Source organism: Gasterosteus aculeatus, chromosome 20, assembly GCF_964276395.1.
Source record: "Gasterosteus aculeatus chromosome 20, fGasAcu3.hap1.1, whole genome shotgun sequence".
NCBI lineage: Eukaryota > Metazoa > Chordata > Actinopteri > Perciformes > Gasterosteidae > Gasterosteus > Gasterosteus aculeatus.
The window spans coordinates 3492515-3511098 of NC_135707.1; the positions used below are offsets into that span (position 1 = coordinate 3492515).

Below are 18584 nucleotides of genomic sequence, written 5' to 3' on the forward strand. Positions count from 1 at the left end.
GATGATGAGGAAGAGCATGATTGGTGGAGGGAGATCAGGGGGATAATTAGGTCTTCATTTGAGCAAATTTAAAATATTTTTCTCTGAATCGAGTGACCCAGATTTACTGAATAAAGGCTCTTTGCTCCAGAAATTCCTCCCTGAAGGAGTTATGATGTGGGCAGATGTGTACAGTGCGTCATTGTCACTGGTGATATACCGTATATTCTGGTCTGGTAAATGGAAACGCTGTTCTCTCGAGACAAAACTAGACAAGCACTCAGAAAACCTCTCATCTTTAACAAAAGTGAAAAATAGTTTGTGTATTTGCGCCAGATCCCTTAAAGATGTAACAGCTTTTTCCTTGAAAATCTTTTCCTCAAAATTAAGAGTCAACGAATGACGGCTTATTACCTGATTGTCATGTATCAATACATTTTTAGAGGGGTGCTTTGCTACCACAGAGACTGATACTATAATCTTTTTTAGAAATAACCCTCCAATAAAAAACACTCTATTTTTCTCTCATGATTGCTTTGACTTATGGCCACATTAAAGAGCCGTAAATTGTAAATGCAATCCAGTGGGAGAGGCAATCAAGAGCGATGCTGCACTGAGCCTTTTAACACCAGTTATTTATTTTACACTGATATGTAAAGTCGGCTGGTGGACGGTCTGGGGGACGGCTCTGCGTCGCGGCGTGAAAGGCTGCTCTCGCCCCGCTGTTCTTTCTGCCGCCGGCGCCGCCCCCCATCCAGTTACTGGTGAGTCATCGGCTCCCTCTAGACCACGGCCCCCCCCCCCCTCCCCCCACGATACCCGCCTATTGAACGGTTCCTCCTGGTGCCGGGGAGCGAGTCAAACGGCGCGACATGGGGGTGGTGGGACGCGCCGCCGAGTTGAACAAACCCAGAGCCCCTGCGAAACCTGTCACAGCACGTTTTCTCGGGGCGGGCTTGATGACTCAATGACGGGCCGCGTGGGACGTTTGGTGCCACCGGTCACAGCGGCATTGATACCCCTGTGAATCACGCAGACAGCTTGGCGGGCGGCTTCGTGTCACAGAGGGGGGGCGGCGGGGCAAACGTGCGCGGCGCATCTGAGGAGTAAACTCACTCTGCGGTTGAAATATCTATTTTGTTAAGAGGCCTTAATTACGGTCGCTTTACTCTCGTTTCACGACTTCCGTCGAATGTTTGCGTAGCTGCGGAGTCAGCGGGGCCCTCGAACGTTGTCACAACATGTTTCAGGCGTCCACTCAACGTGGTCTCGGCTCACAGGCGGCTTAATATAGAGTCTGCCATGAGGTAAAAAGACAGATGGGCCCCATGAGTTGAGCCGAGGGAGGGAAGTGGGGGAGGGCGGACAGACAGGGCGAGAAACAGAAAAAAAAAAAGATTAAAGGATGAAATTCCACCTCGGTGACAAACTGGACGCGCGAGCGTGAGAGGAGGGTGGCGGAGATGAAAGGCCGGGAGAAGGAGAACGAATGCACGTGTGAGGAGCGGGTTCTGGAGGAGGAGGGGGAGGCAGGCAGACACGACGATGGAGTGAGCGACATGATCCGTCACTCCGCCGGGTTCACTGACGCCCGGCGCTCCCGCGGGCAGCTGTGATGCGGTTGGAGAACAACCCCTCGCGCTCCTCCGCGGCGGCGCCGGGGGAAGAGAAGCGATGTGTGATTGCAGCTGTATTGTTAAAAATAGACGGAGCGGCAGGTGATGTAAAACAGGAAGGTTTTACACGCTGCTTCTTTTCGTACTAATTGGAGATGGAGGTTTCCCAAAAAAAATGGCCGTTGTTGTGTGCTAAGTTTAATTTCCTGCAGGTGCGCTAATGACACGTCGGTGTTTGAAGCAGGCGAGTTATTAAGCAAAAGGCTCGCACACATCGTAAACTGTAAACGCATAAGCGTCTCCATGACACCAAGTACCGCTAATCTCAACACTTTGACGTATATATCACAACTATCCAAAAGTTCCGGTTGAGATCTCGGCGGGGAGGGCATTTCAGATGACGTCATTAACTATATTACTATAATACTATAATATTAGACAAGAGGAACAACTTTTTTTGGTTTCACACTCGCCTTTTTTGTAGGATTGAGCTTTTCTGAAGATGCTTCGTAACCTGGACAACAGTTTCTGTTTCATAAAACCTTCTGTAAAGATGTTCCAAAATAGCCCCAATTAGTTTCTGCTTCCTAGAGCTTAAAGTGCATGTAATTGTTCCCTTAATAGCTGCTCTGCCCCCCCAATGCTGGAGATTTATTTCTTCCACAATAAAAAATAACCCGCAGGTTGAAGACGCAACAAATATTTGTTTTCCCAAATGTGGAGCTCTGCCTCGTTGCTGTGAGCTTTAGTAATTTGATGGTTTTAATACCTGACGTCTGTGCACTGACAGACATGATTAGCAAACAGAGCATGATCACATGTGTCAGCACGCCTGTGCGCGCGCGCTCACACACACTTAGGATACACTGTGTGTGTGTGTGTGTGTGCGTGCGCTCGCCTGGTTCTGGCTGTTGAGTGAATTCAATCATGAACACTTGTTATTAGGAATTTGCATTATATTCCACATCAGTGCTCCCGCGATGGGATGCACTTTGATATACGCTACATACGGGCGAAGGTGATTAGGTGTAATGTGACGGATCCACTTCAATTGAAAAATAGTGGTAATGAGCACTGCATTTCATTCCAGGTGTGCTGATGCATAAAGAGCATAGATTTCATTACAGGTCTGATTGAATACTGGTAAATTAGGCGTGCTGCGGCATCTGGCAATCAGAGCCATGCTGTCTGTATGAAGTCCTTCAATATTTACACCTGTGCTTTGAGGGGAAAGTCAAGTTCTTTAAGTAGCGGTAGACATTTTGCTTCAAACACTCACATGAAAGACGGTGGTTTGTTAAAAGGAGAGGTTCAGTCAAATAAATAAAAAAAAAAACGGATCCATTTGCTCACTTGTGAGCTTCCACTCCGGTAGATATGGAGGTGAGTGGAGGTTTGTTTGTATTGATTGAAGCATTTCCACCCATGTCCCAAACATGAATATAGCTTTGTAGTTCAGATTCTCCACCACTTTGACCAGCATAAACAAAGTCCAAGTCACCTTTAATATACCAGGGAGAAGGGAAAACGCCCTCGCAGAAGTGGGTGAACTGACCCTTTAACGTGTCATCAACTCATCACAAGTCTCCAAACCAGGCAGAGCACATGCACCTTTTTTTTTGGTTGTTTTCTCCACGTTCATCTGCTTCCAAAACGTCAAAAAAGAGGATTGTTTTATTCGGTGGCAGGTAAAGCAAAAACGGTTCCAATGCAAACTTCACACTGTTGCTGTGAGGATCCACACAAAAAGAGGGGAAGGCGGCACTGGAAGAACCTCGACTTTACCAACAAACTTAAGAGACACAGTCCACACCAAAGTCAGCTTGTTTTAAACCACAGATTTGGTTTAAAATCATCTCGGTTTCGAGCTCAATAGCTGGCATTGTACAAGGAATCAGGTCTTTGGGGTGAACTGCTGCTTTAAGGGAGAAACTCAGTTTCAGACTGAATCGGCTGTTTAAAAAAAATAAAATGAAAAAGGCGGATTTTAAAGAGACGTTGAAAAGGGTCAGTGAGCGAAATCAACCAAGGAGGCAGGTGCAGCTCAAAGGGTCAGTCCAACTGAAGAAAGAAAAGAACGAGGAAAAACAAGCAGGTTAAGGAAAGCAGGAAACACTCCCCAGAGGTCAACGAGACGGAAGAAAGGCTGAAGGGTTAAGGGCGAGGAGTCGGACACAACTGCGAGGGCGGATTGGATCGCTGCGGGGCCCGTGAGTCCCAACACCGAGCCGAGCTTCACCACCCGACACGCCGTGTTACTTTTTACGAGTGTGTTTTTGTAGTAAAGCGTGAGGTCACTCATCGTTGCCATAAAAGTGCCGCTGTGGAGGGGAAAGCGGCCTGGTTCGCCATTACACCGAGGCGACGACTCAGGGAGTCCAGCCGCTGGCAGTGACGTTTTCCCGAAAGTGAGACGAATGTGTGGGCGCATCGGACTCGTGATGAATCGTGCCAAAAGTTGCCTGCAGGGTCGACGGAGACGAACGGGTTGAATAAAGTTCGACAGCAAGCGGTTCTTTTCAACCGTCGCGATGAACATCTTTCTGGATATGCAGCCTCAATCTGACCATGAAAGCCCGGCTATTTAATATTTTAAAGTCCAACTTCACACTGTCTACAGTGTGAAAAAAAGTGACAGCTGCTTTCTGGATGATCGCGGGAATTGAAAAATTAAGTAATTTCACTGCTGCTGCATTTCGGTGGATCTTTTTTCTACTGGTGACTGATGAAACTGAATGAAACTTTTAAGAATTAAATGCTGACATTGATTCATCTCATCCAAATCAGTACTTGTTTGAACCCAAACTACGATCATTTAAAATCTAACAAAGTTCATTTTATTTTGAAAAGTATGCATTTTGCGAGGAGAAAATGAGTCAATGGGCTTTCTTAGAAAAAGGCACATAAATAGTTGATTGTGGCTGAAAAGTGGAGTTGGTCCGATGCCAATAACAGAAATTCCTCTGACGCAGCCTAAAACGTCTATTAGCAAATCTGATACCCGCCAGAAAAAGCAGCCAAAACAAAGCTTAGTGTTCTGATATCTCATCAAAAACATTCTATTCTGCGTGCATCATTTAAAATATCGCCCCAAAGAAACCTTTTAATACCATTAAAAACATCACATTCTGCGTAACTGAACTGCAGAAATAGTCAAATGCAAATAGATGAAGGTACATAGCATGTAGATGTAATCGACTTATCTCTATAGGTCTATACATTTTCGTAGAAGTGCAGGACTAATTAATGTATTGCAGTGAAGCATTGAAGGCTGGAGGGAGTAAAATATGACAACCCTCCAAAAACACATAAAATGCATCATGAAAACTGTTGATACTGATGAAGCTTTTCTGAGTTAGAGGATACACGAGTCCGATCAGCGACTGCATGATGAGGGCGGTGTGTCTGCTGCCGTTATCTTCATAAGTCTAAATAACCTATTACAAATAGCCATTAAGACCCCCTCCCACCACCTCTTCTTCATGGAAAGGTTCGGCCCAAGTTTGCACTCTGCTCTCCTCCTGTTTTTATGAGTTTGAACCCCCCCCCTCCGGCTCCGCTTGATTCTATTACCGAGCCGTCTTCCCCGCGCTCGTCAGCCAAATTAGACGCCGGCTCGGCTTTTCAGTCCCGACCCACGCAAGTTCATCTGAATGAGCCGAAAGAAACGAAGGGTCAAGTGACAGCAGAGGGGGGAGAAAAACCCCAAACCAGGAGAGGTCTAGAACCCGCAGCGCCGCAGGCCGCGGTTTTGCTAAAAACGCGCCGTTTTCTGGAGAGGTGGGCGATCCACGACCAGAAACAGCTCGAGTGCAACCTCGCCGCTGGCGTTGTTTCTAAATAGCAGCAGGTCAACAGGTTCCTGCCCCCGGCTTTCAGTCCTCCCCGGTGTTTACGTAATGCAGTGCAGCTACCCACATCTCCTCATCCGTCCATGACGGAGACATTAAAAGACAAAAAAAAGCAATTGCGTTTGGGATTAACGGGCCTCGGACTTCCATGGATGCAGCGGAAACTTTTTCTGAGCTGTCACATCCGTCCGGACTGTCAGTACGGCAGCAATAAGAAAGGTGAATAGTTCCCACACAGGTAGCCAATAATGGAGAAAAACAGACACCGGCTGTCCTCGTCTTCACGGATGTAGTTTGGGTGCAGTGACACATTTTCACTCGTTAAGGAAATTGCTAGTTTAATTAAACATTCTTTTTTCCCGTTTCTGCACGATGAGCGTAAGACGGTTGGAGTTCAGATTTGGCCTCAAGAGTTGCGCGTATTAAGCCGCCGTCTCTGCAGCGATGAACCTCTTCTGTACGCGTCTGTCGTCTCACAGGGAGCTTTTAGAAACTTTAAAATCTTTAAAAGCCCCTGACAGCCGATGGCTAACCATTTCATTTAGCGAGCTAGCTAACTCTGTTTTGTAGGGGAAGCTGGTGTAAATTGGACTTCCTGACATGTCACAGCATGGACAGCACAGGTGTGAGTAATGAATCTAATGACGGCTGGATGCTATTTAGCTCCCTCAGTTTGACGGCCCTCCAGTGGTTCCCACTGGCTCGCTGTCACGTTAGCCTTCGCCGATGTTATTAGCAACTTGCTTTTCTTGCTACGACAAGTCCAAATTTCTGCTGTGAAAAAAAGGCTTTTGGTGGAGAGTTCTAAATAACGTTTAAACTAAAGTTGTTATGCAAAACTGTTTTTTGAGCACCAGGGTCCCTTTAAAAAAATCTCCGGGTTCTCATCTAACGCGGCAAATACAACCTAGCGGTAATGCAACCCGGTGGCACAGATGACAAGCATTAAACATAATTTCCAACCGATAGCAAATCGTATGGCTGGTTACTTTTGTAAGTTGTATAGATCCAACACGATTAAACTGAGAATGCTTCAAAACCCGTTGAAAGTTCCCCTAAAACTTATTTCATGAGCTGAAAGTCCTCATTCTTGAGACATACTTAATCTTTATAGAAGCTAGTGACGGTACTTTTTTTCCAATGGCGCTTAGCATGATGGCTAGCTGGAGAGCTAACGCGCGCGATCAAGAACACGCGCTTGGTTACAGTCTATAAACACACTGTAGTGGTGTGTAACGTGTGGCCGACTGTCTTCATTGCGCCGGTTATCTCTGTGCAGTCGCCTTTGTGGCCTCTTAGTGTGACAGAGCTGTGGAAAGCACAGACAGAACAGCAGATATCCGCTGAGCGACGGACGGGGGAGGGAGAGAGGCCGCGGTGCCGTTACTTCCTCGGCGGCTCCTCTCCTTCCTCCTTATCTGTCCGACCGCCGCCGCCGCGGCTCCTCTGATTGAACCGGCGGCGGCGTCACAGTCTCTGGCTGAAATGGATTGCGTTGGCGGTTTCCATTACATCCTGCCGCGCCGCCCACACCTCCCCGCTCCTGTATTACTCCCCGGCTCAGGCCCCCCGCCGGTTATTTATTTGTTACGGGCTTTTCTCATTTGAGCCTGAGTAGCTCATCATTGCAGCAGGAGAGTCTGTCTGCCTGAATGGAAGCTTGTTTCCCCTCGCCGAGGATTTATGGACTCCTGACAGGATGCCCGTGCAAGCAAGCAGCAAGGAGAGGACGTGAAGAAAAGAAGAAGAAAATCATTTGTCCTGCCCGAGTCGCAAATCCAAATGACCCGTATCTTCTTTTCAAACTTTCAGGGATCGAGTCCTTAGAAGGGGGACGAACCGCAACGCTTTCTCTCTGCTGCTCTAGTTTCTTTAACTGGTCATCGGAGGGTTTGCAGAGGCGTTTTGTTGCACTTCCTGCTCTGGCTGTGTTAATTAGTATGAGAGCGGACTAACTGTCAAATTAAAAATGTAAGAAATAATGAGACTTGAGCCTATAAAGATCGAGATGTGATTAAATATTCAAGAACTGGCTGGAGTTTTATAGGTCATGTAATTTATTGGGGCAGATGGGAGGTGCGGTGTGAAAGTTGAGTCTGTATCTGCAAGATTACGGGTTGGACACTTTTATTAAAGTGGGAACAGAAAACTTAACCTGATTCAAATAACTGATGTTTCTGACCGCAAAGACTCAGCGGTACAATACAAGTTTTAGAGCTTAAAGGGTTCCTGTGATTTATTGTTTGAAGTCATTTTTGTTCATCAAAGTCAAAGGATCCACCCTGTGAAACAGGATTTGCTGCATTTATTTGTCTACTGTTTTAACAAATTGAATACCTTTTGGTTTAAAACGCAGATGAAAGAAGCAATCTGAATATCAGCGCCATCAAAACATCACCATGGGATCTGGAAATTGGCGATGAACTATTCCTCTGATGTTTTAAACATTAAACGGTTCACGGCCCAACAAATGCTCCAAAGACCAGAACAATATTCTCATTTCCTTAATTCTTAAATTGGCCTAATTCAGAATCTCCAATTGTACTACATTGTTTACATGAACTGTATGGTGATAATATTGTCGTATTTGTAACAATAGTTGAAAATAAGATATTTTGTGGAGTTGTAGGAGGAACAGCAGCAAGCCTGGAAGTTGACATCTGGACTTTGAATGACTGTACTTGCAGCCAAGGGAAATAATAAATGCAAATTAATGGTCACAGAGAGAAACGAAGATGCAACCTGGAGTTCTTTCAACGTGTGGGAGAACATCGAGGGAATATTTGTGAATGCTGACGAGCTAAATAAAAGATGAAGCGAGGCCAGGAGGGAGCGGTGTTGTTTAGACTCAGGTTGATTTGAGGAGTTAATTAGAGACTTTGCTGTATACTTATTACAAGTCATTAAACCGTTCGTGGCCGCCGCGTTGAGCACATGGCGGAACAACGGGCTGAACATAGCGGGACAAGAAGGTCGTCGTCTTCATGCTCTTATCCGCATGCTCTAGCATGGCGTAAATCTCGTGACTAATGAAGCGTGTGCATCAAGAAAATCAATGCCTATCGCTAAAAGATTAGTTTAACTAGTGAGTTAAGAGTTAGTGAGCTAATTCAATTTATATTTCACCCTGGGGGAACATTCACACGTATTCGCATGCATCACATGACTTCTTGCATGGTCGTCCGCCTCCTGCTTTCACTGGTCAACACTCGTTTTCTCATCGAAATTGCGAAGAAAATGCATTTTTTTATGTCATTTCTTTGGTTGAAGGAGTTGATTTGGATGTTATTCTCCACGTTAGCGGTTTGAAATGAGTGACACGGCCACGGAAGCGCAGGTCATATGATTGGAATGATACGGTGCAGGCATGCGTGATGTTCTTCCAGGGTGAAACATGACTTTTTTCTGTTTGTTTTTGTTGGTTAGTGTTCAGCCTGGTTAGCGACGTACGACGAGGCATTCGGGGCCCAGCGGTGCAATCCCCCCTGCAGGTTAACTGAGGACGGACATCCCTCCCCCTTACCCTCCATCTCCACACTGATTGGCTCCGAGTCAGGTGACCCTTGCTCCCCCACGGGGGGAGGGCCATCAGGACCTGTACCTCTTTCAGGGTCACCTGCCTCCTTAGGGAACGCCGCCCCATGATAGGTTGTGGTGACGCTTGTGGGTGTGGTCTTCCCTGTGGTTGTAACGAAGGAGGAGGAGGAGGAGGAAGAGTGAGTAATTAGTGAAATGTGAATCAGCGTGGAGAATCAACTGCAGAAAGATGAGGGCGAGTTCTGAGTGGAAAGTAAAACCGTCACCACAAAAGGACCCAGGGAAGGCTGTTGATGAGCAACATGATGAGGACACACACACAACGTTAACTCATCCGTCGGTTCACTTCCCCTCAGATGCACAGCGAGTGGTGGCTGCAGCGAACTTCACCAGCTGCTTAATGCCCACGTTTCAATCTCCCCGAGGGCCTCAGACTATGGCTTTTCCAACGTTTACAATCCACGATTCTGCAGAATATCGCTGCTATCATCGCACTCAAAAACAATTCATACCCTTTGAAGGGCCAGCGTGTCGAGTTAAGGTTCTATTAGCATGAAGTTAATATTTATACTGACACTAGGAATGGTTTTATTTTGGATAGCTTATATCGGCATTTCATAAAAACCCGCCATGTTGCTACAGGAATACAGACGAACTGAACACTTCTACGACATTTCTACGTTTACCTGAAGGCCACAGTAATTCTCCGCTCTGAAAGGGAAGAGTGAGCGTTTGCAACCTGCAACCTCACCGCTAGACGCCACTGAATCCTACACACTAAATATACTATTAGCACATTTTGCAACTGTTTTAGCATCAAAACACGGCTATCGGCACCTTTTGTCAGAAGACAAAGTTGAAATTAAAGTGAAAATAGACAATCGTGTTTCCTGTAACTTAATCATTCAGACATTAAAATATGGCTCAAATACAGTAGCAGGGCTGCGTTTGCTGGCCGTGTTGCTAATGCTACCGCTAGCTAATGCTCACCACATCTTGCGGTAGCCTCTGTGGAGGTGAACGAAGGCCTCGCAGGCTTCTTCTATCGTGAGCACCAACTAAAAACACTACTTGGAAACGCAACGGGAGGAAACGTCTGTTTTTATACCATTTTTATACTCTAATAAGGTTATTCAGTTGTTAAACTCTCTCATCAGTCGTATAATCCTCATTCCCTTTATTATTTTTAAGAAGAATCCCATCATTTAACGCGACCTGACCTCCGACCTCCGGCCACTGTTAAAACTCCTCCGCGTCCGCCAGGCGTTTTCACAGATAAGCTGAAACAGACACCGGCGGCTGGCTCGGCGAGTCGGCTTCTTTTTGGGTTGTTTTTCTTTCACATGACGACTCCTTTTCCACTACCTCACTCGAGCCGGCCCACGGGGAAGCTCGCGTCACCTCAGGGCGGATCAGCGGAGATTTGGCCACGTCCCGAACCCTTTCAAACCGGTGCCAGCGAACGCGCTGGGAACTCGCCGCCACAGGTCCCGTATCATCAAGCGCATTTCGTCCCCATCTTGATTGCATTATTAGCTCCGTGTTGTCCTTGAGGTCCGGGCGAGCGGCACGCTGCTATTGGCTCGGGCTCCGGCACTAATAAGCCGGCCATAATGTTAGCATTCTGCAGAAGCTTACACCCGGCCGGGGGGGGGGGGGGGGGGGCAGGAGGGGGGGCGGTGGCTCGTTCACTCTCTCTCACTGCGAGCCAGTTGACAGCGTTCACTCTGAATGAGGCGCCCCGTCGCTTCGCCATCTGCGCCGGGCAAATTAAAACTGTACACCGGGGGGGTTGTTTGGCCCTGGCACGTCGGAGAAGAGCCGCACGACTCCATTACTTCGATTTATAACAATCGTGTTTCGCTCAGTGTGAGCGAAGGATTTAGCATTTTGTCCTATTTTTTTTTTTTTTTAAAGTCTCGACAGCGCGAAGAAAATAAAGCACACTCTACAACAGAAGATCATTTGATTGCCCACGCAGGCCGGCGTTTGTCTCGTGTCCCTCCCTCTGCCGGCTGGGCCTGTTTGGCTGACAGCGAGGTGGAAGAAAGAGAGAAACGTAGCCCCTGTGTGACAGCGGCTTTGTTTCGGCATATGTGGGGTTTTATCATCCAGGAAAGCTGATAACTGATCTTCAGCGCGGGAGACTCCAAAGGCTTTTGGTGTCAGCAAGAAAAAAATAAAAATAAAAACCAACGCCAGAGACGGAATCTGCGCGTTGAGAACTTCAAAATCAAGCTTCGGGGTGATGAGCCCCCCCCGTGGGATTAACCGCGGAGGGTTGTTCGACAACACTTGCTACCGACTGGGTGGTAATTCCTCGGGGCGCGGGGGTGAGGGGGGGGGGGGCGCGCACACTCGTGAGGCCTCCGCAGACAGAGAGGCCTCTGTTCAGAGAGAGAGAGAGAGAGAGAGGATGGACCGACATCTCCCCCCGTTCCCCCGCGGCGTCCCGATCCGTCCAGCCACAATCTGACTTTGAGTGTGTCTTAAGAACTCCTCATGAAGTTGAAGCGGGAGCTTTTGTCGCGCCGATAAAGCGCCGGCCGGCGGCTATCTGATTGAAAACGACTGCTGTCGAATGACGCGGCGGTAGAAGATCGCCTGAACGCCACCTCTTCAATCTTGTCGAGAGACGGTAGCAAGCTTCTCCTTTCTATTGGGGCCATGCCGGAGGGGGGCGGGAAGGGGTGAGGGGGGGGTGAGGGTGTACGTGTGTGCGGTGTGGCCAGCAGGGGAGTAATGGGACGTGACAGGGATGATGATCCTTCTTGATACAGGGCATTAGGCAGCCTGGCCAGTGGAGCTGCTGGTCCATCAAAGGGCCGGTGCCTCAGACAATGGCTTCAATGTTTAAGCTGCTGGATATAAAAGGTTCTGCAACCGACCGGGTTGCAAAGTACAGAGAACGTCCACGCGGTAGGACCTGAAAGCCTCAAGAAGGATCAAAAGAAACAATGAAATATTTCTTGAACACGATGGGTCATTTTTTGGACTTTGCTCGTGATGTTTGTTTTACTCACCAACAGAACCTCAAAAAACAAAACAATGCTTTTCTAACTTCTGGTGTGTTGGCGCTCAGATAAGGAAAACGATTAAGAGACGTTCACTGACCGTACGCCGAATCCAGCCCCGGGTTTTGCTTGCGAGTGGTCGCCAGCACATCTGGTGGAGGACAAACACGGACATTTACAATGACATCCTCGTTGCACGTGTGTATCGGGCGTTATCAACGGTCAATATTACATTCAAAGTGTTTTTCTTCACCTAAAAATGACTTAATTTGTAATTTTTATTACCATTATTATTGCTATTAATGAGGACAAAACTGGCTTTGAATAATGTTTTATTAGTTAACAGACTTCTTCTGAACATTTAACTCTTCTGCATATATTTGTCCGGTAAAATCCCATTCTGTTATTCAAGAGATGGAGACCGCTTTAATAATGTTTCATTCCTTATATCTTGTTGTAAATGGGAGCAAAACGTAAATCAATACAGAAAGATTGAGCAGAGCGCTGCGGCGCTGGAGTTGGGAACCGGGGGCGGGCAAACTACTTTTCAAGCTCCTTCGGAATGAACCCAAACGCCGCCGTCTTTATAATAAACACATCGTAATGCTCCATTAGAATGCTTTAGATCCGCAATCATGCGCGCCGGCTGTCGCTCCGCCGCCCGAGCTCCGATGACAGGCGACGGCTGTTTTCTCCTCTCGCTCCCTTTCTTTATTGCTTATGTAAATCACCGGGAATAAATAAACATTTCCATCTCACCGTGGCAGGTTTCGGCGTGCTGATGGTAACCGTTCTCCACATCCTGTTCAAAGCCGCCCCTGAAGGGAAAAAAAACACAAAAGACACCCACGCACACACATACACACACACACACACACACACACACACACACACGCAGGAATAAGACAAAGAGACACATCAGTGAATTTGCATCAAGGCATTTTCCTAACAGTCCATTTTTAACAAAGCACCTCTTGAGATTTCCCAGAATTGCTTGTGCTGATGAGGAGTGCTTGGGAGACGCAGCGGTCTGTGCACCCAAAGAAAACCTTGTTTGTTTTGTGTCTGGCGGTCGGCTCGGATCTCCGACCTGGCTGCACGTCGCGGATCCCGCGACCTTTTTGGCACGACGGCAAAGTTGGTTTAGGATGAAAAGTTGTACTCGACTGAGCTGCGCGTCCTCGCTCTGCCCTCGAGTCCTCTGACGGTGCTTCACTCATTTCCTCCGTTTTCCACATCTCACCTCGGCGCTTTCTGTAGCTGCACAGTATTCTAGTCAACTGAGGCTATGCTGAAAATTGGTATCCGGAGTTTGACCGCTCTGCAATAAAAACGTCTCTGTGCATAAATGTGGAACGTCAGGGAAAAAGACCCGGAGGAGAGGGTTTAGATCTGGAGCGACTGGGACCAGAACCTGTAATTTTACCGCAAACCTCCCACATTGCTACTAGCCGTCCTTCAGCAAAAACAAGAAACACGAAACTACGGATTGAAGTTTTAGGAGAGTGATTAAATCATGATTTCATGGATCGGTAGATCGACTGGTGGTTTTGTTTTTTGTTCTACGATGCAGATGATTTACGCCTTTTTGGTGATTAAATCTAATTGAATCAACGTGAAAACTGAGGCACATTTGAGCAAATGAGAGGGAGTGGGGGGGCCCTCAATCACTGGGGGGGGGGGCCTCAATCACAGCAAATGAATGTTTTAACAATTTCTTCCATTCTGAACTGGCTGGCGTAAAATCCAAATCCTCTGAATCCGTCTTTCCAACCGAACCCTCCAAACTGACACAAAACCCAATCTGGCAATCATTGATTTTTCTGCAGCTCTGGTGACAATGTGTCTACAATTGAAAGGCTGTCCCCCCCTTCAAAGGAGTCAAAGTCCCGTCCGCACGCGTAATGCGATCGAGCCGCCGCGGCGGAGCGGAAGTCCTGCGCGGCGACGCCAACAACCGTCCCACGCGCTGCAACGAGCCGAGCGAAATAAGACACGGGCTCGCGTGCCGCACAAGAACAACGGTAATGATCCGGCACGGATCACGCCGGGGCTCTTTTTGCGCGAGCGCGCACGCTCGCCTACTCTGTAATAAAACCAATTACATGCAAATGCACGCAGTCCTCCAGCAACGCAGAGATCATTAACGAGGGAAGTTCTCTCTGCTCAGACACAATGCGTGATCCGGAACGCGCAGGACATTTTTAGATAGCTCTTTGTTGGGAAACTCACAATCCTCCAGACAAACAATCCTGTGCGCCTCAGAGAAACAACGCGTGTCTGATTTGGAGAAAAAAAAACAGTCTGAGAGCGAGAATAACTGAGCCCTGCTGGAGGTAAAAACTAAAGGAATCCCATCAAACGAACCACCACCATTTTTATTCGCCGCGCGTTGAAGCAGCTGGTGTGCCGTCATCTGTCAGGTTCGGGGTTTGTGCGTCTGCGGAGCCCGCTGCGGCGAGGCCTCTCGGCGCAGACACACACCTGGCGCACTGCTTAACATTGTTCTCCTACCCACCAAAAAAGTGCCTTTAACCTTCCAGGGGAAAGGAAATCAAAGCACGCCAGCTTGATGCTCGGTGCTTGTGGGAGAGACGAACTAGTCGGGGATGAAAACAGGTCTTCAGAGGAAGTATTTTTACAACTGAGAGGAGTTGGTGTTTGACGTCACGCCATAAATGGTGCGATCCATTTAGTGTGGAATGAATCAGAGTGAAAAGTTTATATTGTTTGAATCACGTCGCTCCTTAAAATAAAGATTTTTCTACTCTACATTTCTAAGCGACTTGTTTAACCGAAGACATGATTATATTTTAAAATCCTCTCATGAATTGAAGAAAATTGTGAAGCCTAAAACAGACTTTCATGTTGGAGAAATCCTTTTACAGCACCCTTCTCTTCTTCTTCTTCTGCCTTCCTGCCGCTCACATCCAAAGAGGAGAAGAGATCAAGGGGGTCGCTGGTGCAAGTTGCTGCAACGTCCGACACTGACCGGACTACCAGCTCTCGTCGCGTGGGTGGGGATTCATGTCGCCATGGTAACGAGTTACGTCACGCGGGTATTTCTCACAGCGCTAGCAAATTATTCACATTGGGAGATCGAAACGCCACATACGCAAACGTCTTACACCTTCCGTCGAACACATTCCACATTCCACGTCGATCTACGCCGCGGGCCAACGGTCAAGCACTTTGAGTCTGCCTTGTGTATGAAAAGCGCTATACAAATAAAATTGCCTTGCCTTCCCTTTTTGTTCTGTTGGGCCTTACAAACACAAGAAACCGCTGGCTGACCCGTATGAACATCTGTCCGCACCCCCCAATCCATTTTTCTGGGTTCATGCGCATGCTTACATTGGAGTGGCCTTGTTTTCAAGGATGCTAGTGATGGGTTCACATCAGGTGAGTATTATCTGCTCATCTAGTCAACACCGGAGTCCATACCAGGTAAAAGGCACAAACCAAATTCATTATTTAAATAACTGAGAATTCTATCAATGCAGATCAGATTTAGTTCAGAGCCACATATGGGTTCACCAAATAAGCCTTTTCTTGCTATTTCAGGAGTCTGACAACAACCCTAACAGAGTTAACCAGTGAGTAACTATTAAACTACTAAATTCAACGGCCTTCTGAAACAACTGCACGCTAATTTATCACACGCTAATCTACCTCGCGCTAACCTACCGCGCGCTAACCTGCCGCGCGCTAACCTGCCGCGCGCTAACCTGCCACTACCGCGCGGTATCATACAGCACGCTAACATTCTGCACGCTAGCCATCCGCCTTTTGTCTTGGCTTCCTGCTACCTACCACGCGCTAACCAACTTGCGCTACCGCGCGGTATCATACCGCACGCTAACATTCTGCACGCTAACGCCAGCCGCCTTTTGTCTTGGCTTCCTGCTCCGGCGACTGTGATCGACTGTTTTATGGACGCGATGCATTAACGCAAACCGAAGCCCCCCAGAAGGGGTACGAAGCCGAGCCGTTCTTTAAACGCGTGAGAGATGAAGAGGGAGAACGAGGGGGTGCCAATCCTCTCTCCTCTACCTCTCCCACCCTCCAGATCAGCCACGCATCAGTCATTATAAATGTATGCCACCTCAGGATGAGAAAGCACAGGGGAAAGAGTAAAGGGAGACTGCGCGGCCATGATAAGAGAGAAGAGCCCCTGAGGGACGAGGGTGACTTCATCTCTAACTCCGGTCAGGTCTCCTCCTCCTGCCGGTTCATCCTTTCTCTCGTGCCGCCATCCTCATTCCCCTCCCTCCTCGGTCACCGCGCCCTCGTGACCTTTTATTCAGTGATTTATACACACGCACGCACGCACACAAGATATCACTTCACGCAGGATTTCAAACGTGATGTTTCACGTTGCGCCTCGCTGGCGGCCTGAGCAGGCACGCTCTTTTCTTGAGTAGAAAAAGCTAAATGACAAACAGATGTTCTGTACTTTGGACTCGAACTGATAAAAGTTCTCCCTTTGCTTCACGTATCCCTGCTTTAATAAATCTCTCTTTACATGTATGTTTTCCCTTCTTTACCATTTGTTACACGTCGCTCTGCTCCATTTCCCCTTCGAGCTTCTTCTTCTTTGTTTTTCCCGTCCGTCCGTACTTTCTCTCCCTCTGGCAGGGAGCTGATAGTCGAGTCTGGACAGGATATCTTGGCTGATCTCTCTTGCGATTTAGTTCATTGGTTTTCCAGCGCGGCTCCATCCTGCACGCTAAAAACCGACTCATAAATCAAAACCTCAGCGGGCAGCTTGGAGCGCGTCGTGAAGCCACATCGCTCTCTGTCTCTCCAACCCAAGCAGGGATTACTGTGTTGTTGACAAGCGTCCAAACCTGAGCTCAGACCACAGCCTCAACCTTAAATCAACTCACAAACCGCTTCCTTAAGGTCACAACAAATTATTAATTTTTTTTTTTCATCCCATGCCTTACTACACATTTGTTTAAAAAAAAAATGAAAATCTCATTACTTTACCTGCTCAAAAACATTGCATCTTTAATTCATCACAGTGTGCTCCAAGAGGCAAAAACTAAAAGTTCCAGCAAAGATTTCCCTCAGATTAAAGTGTCTTACTTCATTGGATATCCACTTTGTTTTGAACTAATTAAATTCCCGTTAACTGCAAAAAGGTAACCTTTGAAACAGCGCATGTTGAATTGGAATAACATTCTCTGCAGAAAAAAAGAAAATGATCCCATTTCCCCAAATATGGACCTATGAAGAAGTAACGTTTAAGATGGTGAAGGATGTCGTGGAGAGTCATGTGTCACGTGGAGAAAGAAAACATGTCAAAAGAGCTCAAAATGTCCATCAAAGCTCCTCCAAAGAGTCCTGCAGCGTGATCCACCTCTCTGCTGATGCTCCATATGTTCACCTGGAGCCAAACTCTCTGTTTCTCCATTACTAAATACTTCTCCTGGAGCCTCAACCAGCTTTATTCAAAGAATTGTTCCAGGACACCCGGACAGAGACCGTGTCCACGGGGGCTTTCAGGAGGTCTTTGCTGCGCCTCTCGGTAGCAGAACACATCCCATTAGCTTCTGTCCATGAGAGGCCAGGAGCAGTAATCCGCCTGGGTGGCCGTGCACAGCATACGCAATAATTCCAAATCTGCACATTCTCAGCAGTCAGATTAATCTATTGGAAGCCAGTCAGTGGAAAACAGTGGAAAAAGTAGCAGAAACTGGCCACGCACACAGTTACAAGCAAAAGTGCTAACGGCTAAGAGCGAAAATACCCGGCGTGGTGATTTAGGAACCGGTCGTACATCAACCACGCGGGGACACGCTGGTAAGATCTGACGTAAAAAAGCCGCCTGAGCCGATCTGCTCCAGATCTCTTCACCACGCGGGCCGTGCCGCCGCGCGTGAATCCGGATCAGCCGTTTGTGACGGCGAGTGCGTCGCTGAACAACCCGCTGAGGTGTGCAAATGACTCCATGCTATCATGGAGTCATTTGCACTCATGGTTACAAATGTGCTGTGTCTGCGAGTTAGAGAGCTAATAATGTCTTAATGTGGCTGTGCCCCCCACCCTCCCGGCCCTCCCGGCCCCCCCGGCCTAACTCACTAATTAGCGCAACTTTGCCCAGAGAAAAATTAACGGCCCCCACCACCTGCTGGAGCGTTTGATTGGAAAACCTAATTGTGCCCACTTGTTCATGATTGGGGACCTCTCTGGGAAGTGGGGGGGGCGGAGGGGGGCGACTATGAGTCACATCAGGCAGATCGCTGCTGCACTGCTAATTTGACTTTGCAGCAGGCCGCCCTTCTGGCCGAACCCCAGCTAGTGAGCTTAAAACAGATGTGAGAGCAGAACATGAGAGGAAGATGTGAGCAGATCTCTGTGGAGCGTTGGTTTGCGTTCGGAGGGTTGGAGACATTATGACATTATGAGGAATCCCTCGTGTTTCTCTCGTGAACGCTTTGAATCTTACTCCACCTTGTATGACTGGAGCGCATGAAAGTCTCAAATAACTTTATTTGCACTGCTTTTATGAATAGGAGGTTAAAAAACATTGTGCAGGAGACATTAGAAGTTTATGTTTCTAAACTGGGATGCATGATAAT

At 47.7% G+C, this 18584-nt stretch overlaps 1 protein-coding gene across 1 annotated transcript in view; it reads right to left on the reverse strand.

The window, feature by feature from the left end:
- Positions 1-7850: 7850 nt before the first annotated feature.
- sema6cb (semaphorin 6Cb) overlaps positions 7851-18584 on the reverse strand; it is a 49781-nt gene continuing 39047 nt past the window's right edge. Inside the window, exons 16-18 of the mRNA XM_078094524.1 lie at positions 12757-12815; positions 12098-12148; positions 7851-9125 (exon numbers count right to left, since the gene is read on the reverse strand). Of these exons, the coding sequence (XP_077950650.1) occupies positions 8869-9125; positions 12098-12148; positions 12757-12815 (367 nt within the window). The 3' untranslated portion in view covers positions 7851-8868. The remainder of the gene's footprint in view (positions 9126-12097; positions 12149-12756; positions 12816-18584) is intronic.